The 10498-nt window shown below is 36.0% G+C and overlaps 1 protein-coding gene across 1 annotated transcript; it reads left to right on the top strand.

Annotated features, from left to right (window-relative positions):
* Positions 1-3019: 3019 nt before the first annotated feature.
* LOC143710750 (uncharacterized) lies at positions 3020-10090 on the top strand. The gene is made up of 7 exons (XM_077201879.1): positions 3020-3213; positions 6220-8209; positions 8286-8449; positions 8616-8836; positions 9013-9142; positions 9371-9471; positions 9570-10090. Exons 1-7 carry the CDS (start codon positions 3205-3207, stop codon positions 9706-9708), a joined length of 2754 nt encoding a protein of 917 aa, XP_077057994.1. The 5' UTR covers positions 3020-3204; the 3' UTR covers positions 9709-10090.
* Positions 10091-10498: the final 408 nt, after the last annotated feature.

The following is a 10498-nucleotide window of genomic DNA, read 5'->3' as shown; positions in this document are numbered from 1 at the left end:
TATTTAGCGAGTATTTAGAACCCTCTAGCGACACATTTTCAAAAAAGCGACTAGCGACAAATCTATCGACTTTTTCTGGTGTTATTGGAGACTTTTGGAGACTCTCTGACGTGAAAGCACATATCGTTCTTACTCTTCTCAACGAGCAGCGGGTGCTGCCGTGGGTCCCACCCCCATCCCAAAGCACTCACAGGCGGCCCAGTCCTCGCGCAGCAGCCCCTCCCAGCTACAGTTATATGGGATTAGATTTCGGTCACAATTATGCGCGCGCAAGATCACATTTTGAGCGCGCAAAAGGGCATTTCGCAAGCGCGTGAACTGAGTTTTGCGGAGAAATGTTCGTCTCGCAGATATGAAAATATTTCGAGCGAACGAAAATCAATTTTGCATTTAAAATGAGTATTTGGATGTGCGCAATCGTTCTCTTTCACATGTGTAAAGTTTCACTTTCTTGCTCCTTTCATACCAGCCGTAAGCGCTCTCTAAGCGCAGACCAGTGTTGCCAACTATTTTCAAAGTAAAGTAGCTAAGGCCTTACCTAAAAGTCGCTAAATGACGTCATACGTCAATTAGCATATTCGTGACGTCATCGCGTCGTACTTGCGTTCTGCTTGTCTAATGTGTTTTCTCTATAAATGAATGCTCAGCTCACATACTGTATTTAATATATTATAATATAATATAGCCGAATGTAAAATAAAGCTGTTCTCATTTCCTATATATGTTTTGTCAGACAATAGAACGATAAGCTATGATAAAGGCCTAGTGAATGAGTAACTTTTTTTATAGGCCAATGTGGAAAATTATCTGAATTGAGAGAGTTCGGGAGCCGGATGAACAAAAGCTTTGTGATAGTGAGTATTACAAGTAATACCGTAAGCACAAGAAAAGGAAGGAAACTAAATTATTTAATTAAAATAAAAAATAAAAGCAGATAATAAATCCGTGGAAAAACACTGCTCATTCACGTCTCTCAGCGGCCGTGCGATCAACAGATGAATGTGCTGCTGCTCCTCTCAGTCATTTACTGAACAGGGTAGACGTAGCTAGAGTGAGTGACGTTTGAAAAGTCGCTAAAAATAGCGACTCATTTGCGCGATTCTTTTGCAGTCTGTACGCGGAGGGGTGCTCTAACCCCATACATCGAGCCACCGTTTGAGCCCCGCCCAAAAAAATCCTGAACACAACAATGGTGAAAACCTATACAACAGTCTACTCCACAATTCAGTACTTCACAGTTCACAGTCTTTGTAATATGTTTTAGCAACACATTTCTAACATTTATAATGCATTTATATTTTTTTGCATTGCTTTTACAGGGAATTTAACACTTTCTGAACCATTTGTACAGGTCGCAATTGCAAATTAATCTACCTGTAAAAGGTCAAATAAATAAAAAAATCGAGGTTGGGAAAAAATGAAAGACATAAACGAAATTTCCTGGAATGGCAGAGAGACAAAATATTTATAAATTTTTCACATATCTGCCAGCGCAGCTGTGAAACCAGAGGAGATTTTAGCTTTTTTGTTTGAGTTTATCCTTCAGGTCAAAACAGAGATTTTCATGTTTATGATAGATATTACCATGGTTGCAAATTAATAAATAAATATAAAGTATGCCTACCCAATATTTTAGCCATGTTGCAGATGTCTTTCACTGCCAAAAAACAACAACTAATATTTGATATAATTCACATATAGGCTAGGCCTATTATGATTTTATACTTGCTTCAAATGTGAAAAAGTAGTAAAAATGCTGTCAGTTCCACTTCCATTCTAACTCCCAACATGCCAAACATAGCCATATGGCTGGTCGATTTTAGAGTAGAAATTCTTGTATTTAAAAGCAGATTGCCCCCAGCCGGCCGCGGTCCATTAGACGGAGGCAACCGCCAAAGAAAATGAAGCAGTCGGCCGGCAGGCTATTTCACGGCGGCAAGAAATGGGAGTGACGTATTCGGCGTCAAACGTTTCATCCCCGCCAGTGGAACGCACCTATAGCCGACAGGCAGTTTAGAACAATTTTTTATAATAATTTACAATAATTTTGCGCTACGGTAGGAAAAACTGACAAGGTAGGACAGATCGACAGAACACCGGCGGCAAAAAGAAGCGGATATTTTTTGCTATCTGGGTACGTGCTTGCGTGCAGGCAGGCGAGCCTATGAAATGATTCGGGGTTAGAGAGACAAGCGGTAGGATGTGTGTTTGGACGAACCACTGAAAACTCTGAAATTATCGTACATTATGGGATTTTTTTAATTATTGGTCGTACATCGTACAGAGGTCAAAATGATCGTACAAATACGATAATTATCGTACATCTGCCAACACTGCTCCCAAGACAAGACGATGCTCACCCGACTGGCCAATAGGAACGTTCCAATAGGAAAAAAAGAATGTGGCCCCGCCCATGACACAATTTTCACAGCTAAAGCAAAATCCTGACACCAGAGCAAAAAATTGCATCGTAAGAAAAGCGTTTTGAGAGAAACTTTTTTTTAGAGAAAATGTTTTCACACTGATAGAAAAAAATATATATTTGAGATTTTTTTCAAAGTATTTTGAGAGAGTATTTTTCTCAGTATTTTTCAAAGTATTTTTTTCTCAGAAATAATTTTAATAATTTCAAATTTATATTTTTTTTAGGTTGTATGAGGAAATACTTTCTCTCAAAACTTTTTATAGTCTCAAATATTATATTTTGCTATTGGTATGAAAACTTTTTCTCTCAAATATTCTTTTTTCTCTCATGACATGTTTTTTTGCGATCAGTGTGATAACTTTTTCTCTCAAACTTTTTTTTCTCTCTCAGATCATTTATTTTCTCGCATGTAATAAAGACACATTTATAGCTCCATAATAGGCTACTTTTTAGGTAGCCTACAGTTGAAGTGCTGAGCAATCTTAAAATTGTGGGATGTTATTTTGGCTAATTCATATTAAATTGGGCACACTGTAGCATCGACTGTATATTATGCCTAAGTTGCCAAACAATTCAGTAGTTCTTTGCGCAACCCTATATCTTTAAATTGGGGCGTGGGGTGGATGACGTGTAGCCTACAGTGTATAAGATAAGAATGAGGAAGATATACGGCACTTACCCTTTTTATCGGATAAGTATAGGCTATCAAGGCCAGTATTGACGGATACCAACAGCTAGTCCTATCTCTTCTGAATAGAAAGTTTGTGCGATTTCTGGGAATGACACAGGTAATTATAATCATTTAACATGCTATTTGAAAGCCCTAATTTAAACATAATTATCAGACTTTTTGTTGAGCATAATAGCAATCACAGATCATTGCCAGTCTTTTAGCAACTTTTAATTTAAATTTATAACAAACATCACGCATTATATTTAATGTCACATTTACATTCGTGGCAACTGTTAAACAAATCCAGATAATATTAGACATTCTAAATGAGCGCGATATCGATGTCATGATGTCTTGCAGCAGACTGATTTAGACTGCAGGAGAAATTGTTCATTTAGGCTACATTTTCTCTTTCGCACCAACACTGCAGTGATAGGCTACGTATTTTCTTAAAATTAATAGTTTAAACAGCAATAAGTTAAATGAGAATCTTTCTTTAGGTGAGGATCTTTCTATCACCTAAAGCCTATTCTGCGAGATCGGCCCGCCCATCCCCGAGTTTCGTTTTTATGAAAACAAAAAGCGCGCTAAAAGTTTTTGGATTTTTTATTTTTTACCCAACATAATGAACATTTATTTAAATTTTCATTACTTTCATTGACTTTTTATTCTTCCTCTTTGTACTCGTGGATTTTTTTATTATTATTATAGGCTATATAGGCTATACAAAGATGCAGGCTAACTAAACATTTAAGAAGGTGAAGACCAACCGTAAAAGTTTAAAAACTGGGTATTGAAAATCCCTTTGCAGTAGGCCTACTGTAGTGTAGACTGAGTTGAGAAACTTTTTGCGTTTTGATTTTTCACCCAAAAATAGATACTGCAAAGTGAATTTCCACATGACGTGCCGCATGATATTTCATTAGCTTGTAGACTAAGATATTAAGAGTCTGAGCTACGAACAATATCAGGAAGGCTATTCCAGAGCTTCGGAGCTAAATGTGAAAATGCTCTGCCTCCTTTGGTGGATCTGGATATCCTAGGAATGACCAGAAGCCTCGAATCTAGTGATCTTAAAGAGCGCGAAAACTGTACTCATGTCTCAACTGTACACAGTCTACCCCCATTTGTGTCAGGTTTAAGACACAAGGGGACTTAACGTTTTGCTTAACCCAACAAAAAAAGAACACATAAGCTACCTACCCTGACCGTCTTTAAAATTGGATTGCCAGCAATTCATAATTTTGTATAGGCTAAATGATGAAATCGACAAAGCAAAGTTAATGAAAGGTGAGAGGGTCTTAGACATAAAGCAGAGTTTAAAGGCCTGGGAAACAAAAATGTTATTCCCGTAATATTTAATATGGCAGGCTCCATTTGAATTCAAACTGAAACTATTTCACACAGAATCAAATGGCTGTTTTCTGTTCTATATATAAATAAGGAATAGTTAGTTGTTGGTTAAACATGTGAACAAAATGACACAGGAAAGGGACAATTATATGGAGGTAGATTTTAACAGAAAGGATGACAAAATATTTACAGTTTATTAATGAATGTTTGTTGGCCAACAATGGTCTTAACCTTTACATTTTTGTCATCCTTTCTGTTAAAATCTACCAATTGTCCCTTTCCTATGTCATTTTGTTCACCTGTTTAACCAACAACTAACTATTCATTTTTTATATGGAGGTAGATTTTAACAGAAAGGATGACAAAAATATTTACAGTTTATTATTTAATGTTTGTTGGCCAACAATGTTCTTAACTTTTAAAATTTTGCTTTCTTGTGGTTCTACTTCTTTTCTGAAAATAATAATAATAGTAATAATAATAATAGGCTAATAATAATAAATTCTGGAGTTCCTTTAAAAAAAATATACTTCAAGTTCATTTTATTACCTTAAGTAAAGATCAAGAATATTTTAAAGATACATTTTGTAAGTAAGTATTCTTATATCAATATACTAGTAGTGTATTTGGAAGTGTACTGTATCAGTACTACTTGGTCGGGACTAAATTGGTCCACTTTTTAGTATATAAAAAGTGTCGCTGGCAGGGTACACAGCTAGTTTACATCAATATTTTTAGTTTGTACTGCAACTAAAAGTGAACTTATGGGTATACTGATAGTGTTAAATACTAGGAGTTTTTTAGTTTATAAAAAAAAGTACACTTTGAACTGTACTCACATGAAACTACTAGTTTTACTGCAAGTACTTGTGAGTTGTCTTGTTCTTTTCTTTTAAGTGAACTTAGCATTATAGCTACTCATAGTTTACACTTAATGTATTATTCTTGCACTTAAAGTAGTACTACTATGTTCCTATTAGGTATTACTTTTTATACTTGAAGTACACCTTTTAGTGTTAACACTTTCCCCGCCAGGATGTTTTTTTTAAAGAGCCAGTCAGCACCAGCATTTTCGATAATTTTCACAAAATTTTCATGACCCCCAGAATATTTAGTTGTAGAATTATTATTCTTCACCTATGCTTTGATCTGGAGATTCTGTACTCTTTCGGAAAAAAAGTAATAGCGCTCCCTACCATATAACAGTGAAAACACGGATTGCAGGAAATTTCTGGTAGGGAAGGTAGGGATGCGTTGTGTCATAAATTACAAAAAAATCCGTAAATGTGGTGAAAGAGTTAAGTAGATTTGAATTAAATGCCTACGTAAACTAGCAGTGGACTGCACAAACATTCACATACTCAGAATTAGGAAAAAATATCTGTTTTCTTTATAAATCAATTTATTTAAAACAAATCTATTGTAGTGGGTGCCAAAATGTGCAATTTTACGAGCGATATGTAAAACAATATACAGTATGTTAGCGTAATGAGTATACACAACTATAAGCCAAGTATACTAGAATATTAAATCTTTTAAGCAAGATATACTTAAAAGTATAATAGCACAAGTACGGGGCAAAATATACTTAGACATTTCTGTCAGAATAAGTAACTTATAAATATATTTCTGAGAAGTTTATAAAAAGTAGTCTTATGTTTAGTTTAAAAGAAGTATAATATTAGCACACTTGAATAAACCTCTTTTTTTGTAAGGGTTGAAGAAGCATTAATGACTGATGCATTAAATGACCATGGTCTCTCCACAGCTTGTAATGAACACATCCATGGAATTCCAGATCCAAGTACCATTTTCAGTTCCACTTGCAATTCCAATTCCTAGAAAAACAGATCCCCTAATACAATGTATCATAAACAAGAAGTTAAAGAAACTTCGCAAATCATTAAAAGGCAGAGATATTAATGGTTTGTACTCTTCTGAAATCTGGAATGATGATGTCACGATATTAACAGCAGCAGTTCTATGCAAAAATGTAGAAATCTGCTCATATCTACTTAAGGAGTCGGCTGATCCAAACAAACCCTCATCAAATGGACGAACACCTCTACATTATACAGCTTTAACACCTGGAGTTCCATTGAGTATTGTGAAAAGTTTACTTGCAGCAAAAGCTAACCCGGATGGACATGGATTACAAATGTTTACTCCATTGCAGTGTGCTGTTGATCATGACCGTGAAGACATTGTGAAAGCACTTATAAAGGCTGGAGCTTCACCTGTAAGGAACTATGGGGTGAATCCAGACGTTGATAAAAAGGTGGAGAGAATGATTTGTCATCTATCTTCACAGGGTGAAGTGTCTGAGAAAGTACGTATATCTTTCTCTTTTCCTTTTGCTGTACGAACGAAAAACCAAACTGAAGTTTACAGAGTGTTTAAGGAACATTTCTTTCAAGAGGATCCTTTTGTTCCTTTGATTTATTTTGAGCAATATTTTGGTGTAGTTGGTCCAAGTGCAGAGCAGTATCGTCAGACCGCCATCAAGTGGTTAAAAGACACAAACAGTGCAGAAAGATACATTGAGGGACTCATCAAGCGCTTCCCAAGAATCCCTCAGGAAAACTGTCCGATTGCACTGAACTGCTTAAATGTTGCTTTGTGTGTCAGTGAAAGCATCTCTTCTCAGGTATTCAGTGAGCTTGTTCCAGTTCTAACAAACAGTCTTCAGCGCTTTGGAAATGCACAAGGAGAAATAGTCAATCATCTGATACTAAAGATACTCAATGTCATGATGCAGAAGACGTCTGAGCAGAAACTGAGTACAAACAATTCTGTCTATGAGAAGTTATGCAAAAGTCTATTGCCTCTCACACGTCCTGATTATTCAAGTCTAATCAGAGTGTGGACATATGGACTGTTCGCCAATATAAATGTCTTTGCTCCTGAACTTGTTGCATTGTGTGGATTGTCTCTCATCCCAGAGATGATACTTATAAAAGCAGAGACAGAGATGGATGAAGTCATGAAGAAAAAGCTGCAAAGGTTGCATGAATCACTGAGACATCCAGCGGATTCAAGTGCAGTTGATAGTTTATGTGAGGAGACTGCTGTTATAACAAAAAGCAGGAAAAATAAGAAGAAGAAGAAGAAGAAGAAGAGAATCCAGCAAGAAGTGGGATCACAAGAATCTGAGCTGCAAGATAAAGAGGAACTCTATCCTGACCCAGTAGTGAAATCCATTGAGGAATCAAATTCAAGTGTGCAGCCGTTCACACAGCCGGCTGAGAACGCAAATATCTCAAAAAGGTGGGTTCAGACCAGCCGTCGTTGGAGACCCAAGCTTGAGAAGCTAGCTAACATGGATATTAAAAATAGGCTGGGAAACCTTACTCTTGTACTTTGTGATGAATTTCGGATTGCTAAAGGAAGTGATGGAACAGAAGTTTTCCTTGGTTTGAGGGATGACGGCACAGAGGTGGCTGTGAAACGAATGATTAAGTCCAATTACCAAGTCCTGAGAAATGAGGAGGAATTCCTACGACTTCCACAGCTTGATAGTCCCTCCATTGTGCGATATGTGGACTTTGCTGAAGTTGGCGATTTTGGATACCTTGTTCTTCAGCTTTGTGAGTACACACTGGAGGAATATATCCAAGAGCATTTGCCAGATGATAACACAGGGAGAAGTTTGGTTCTGAAGAAGCTGGTAAATGAAGTTCTGTGCAGCTTACAGGTTTTACACCAACCGAAAACCAAAGTGCTTCATCGGGATATCAAACCCCAGAATGTTCTGATTGGTAGGAGTTAAACCTAAGAATTTAAAATGATCTGATTTTTTTTCTCACATTAATTTGAAATTTCTGTTTGTAATAGACATAAATGGAAAAGCTAGATTGGCTGATTTTGGCATAAGTCGTCGATTGAACCAAGGCCAAACAACTTTACGAACAAGCATTGCTGGAACTAGATGCTGGAAGGCAAAGGAGACCATAGATGAGGAGGTCAACATTGGGTACAAGAGGAGCTCCGACATTCAGGTGGTCTATCCTTTCTTTTAAGCCAACAATATTGTAATTATTATAACTAAATTCAATGATTAAAAATATATGATTAGAAATTCAATTATTGACTTACACAGATATAATTAATTTAAATTGTATTTGATGAAAATTCTAAACTTGTAACACTGTAACCTGTTTGCAGGTTGCTGGGATGTTAGTGTACTACATTCTCTCTGGAGGACACCATCCATTTGGTAAAGGCGCATTTTGTGAAGTCAACATCCTACAAGGAAGATACTCACTGACACATCTGGATGATGATGTAGCAAAGGATCTCGTCGAGTGGATGATCAATGAAAATCCAAACAACAGACCAACTGTGGAGCAAACCCTTGCACACCCCTTTTTCTGGACTGATGAAAGGTAGAATATTCCATTGATCTGGCAATGGCATTTATCAGTCTAAACAAGCCAGAGAGGTTCAGCACTACTTATAGTATAGCTTATTATGATTTTATAAGAAATTAAGAGGAAATTTTCATCCACTGTATATCTTTTAATCATCTGAAGATATTGTGCTGTTGTTGAAATCCTGTCAGGAGAGTGGAGTATTTGAAAAAAGTGGGGAACCAGAATGAGACCGAAAACTGTCGTAATGTTGATGAGGAACTCCTTCATGCCATTGAAAAATACACTGAGGGGAAAAGCTTTTCTGAATGGAAAACTAAAGTGAGTCTAAGTTCAGTGCAGACATATTCAAACATACATATGCAAATATAACATTATAAATATAATTAAATACATGAAAATAGTAACAACTTAAATAATCTGATTTCATGTCTTCAAGATATTCCTTGTTACAAATCATTTGAATGTAGTTCATGGCCTGATTACTTTAAATAAAGTAAAGCAAAAGTAATAAAATAAAAGTAATAATATAAATATTTATTTTCTCAGTTGCCGTCTGAGCTTGTCCAGAAAGTGGATGGTAAGAAGAAAGTCTATCCTGAGAACACACTGGGTCTGCTGCGTTTTATACGCAACCTACATGAGCATTAGTGAGTTACATGTAACATGACGTGATGCACATTTGTTAAATAATTTAGTAGTATTGTGTGTCAGACCATGTTTTTTGGTGTCTCATTTCTTTACATAGTCCAGAGGACGCAGAGAGCATCAACCTGATGGATTCATTCCCTGATCTGTTTGGGAGTGTGTTCGGGTTTGCAAAGGAGAGAGGATGGAACTCCAGGGCGAGTCTGAAAAAGTTCTTCAGCTCAGTTCCACATATTTGATTGTTGTTATTTTTAAATATGTACATTGATTTTGCATCATGAATGTATTTTATGAATGAGTTTTAAATAAAGACACTATGTAAGAATAGCTAAGTTCTATCATTGGTCGAAAATGAGGCCCTGACAGCTGAAAAACATTGACATAAAAAATGTCAGTAGCACAATTTTAAACAGGAAAATTTCAGTTCTTGCTTTATCTTGCAGAAAATATTAAATATCTTTTACAAAGCAACCTTTGCAGTACTAAAAAAATGATCACACTTAAAAAAAAATCAAACATCTTACAGATACTTTATTATTCTACAGATTCTGTAACCTTATAGAAGAAATGTGTGAATAATGAGTTTATTAAAATAAATGTTAATAAAAATTGACAATGAAATACTCTGACTTTCTCATTACATTATAAAAAACCTGTGATTGTAACACAAAGCCAAGGAAGCAGTAGGAGATAAGAGGTCTACATACAGCTATTTAAATGGAGGAACTAAAAACATCCCTGTGGCCGTGAAAAACAGACAAGGATGGCCTCAATATTTTTTAGTGGGGTAATATTCACTGGAGGCAACATTTTGTCCTTAACCACAGGAAAACCCAGAGCAACCCACAGTGCACATCTACACAGAATAGTTGAGTGAATTTCAATGGCAATTCCTCGGCTGGCACAGCAAACCCTCAAAGATTATTTTTTGGAATTAAACTTTCAAAAGTTTTAAATTGAATTTGAAAAAAAAACAATTTCTACAAGGCTGCAGTAAACTGAAGATAATACTATTTCTGTTTGTGATGT

Source organism: Siphateles boraxobius, unplaced genomic scaffold, assembly GCF_051911475.1.
Source record: "Siphateles boraxobius isolate OS27281-9 unplaced genomic scaffold, OSU_SipBor_1 48, whole genome shotgun sequence".
NCBI classification, from domain to species: domain Eukaryota; kingdom Metazoa; phylum Chordata; class Actinopteri; order Cypriniformes; family Leuciscidae; genus Siphateles; species Siphateles boraxobius.
Note: the sequence above shows the minus strand (reverse complement) of the source record. Positions and strands in the feature narration are given on the sequence as shown.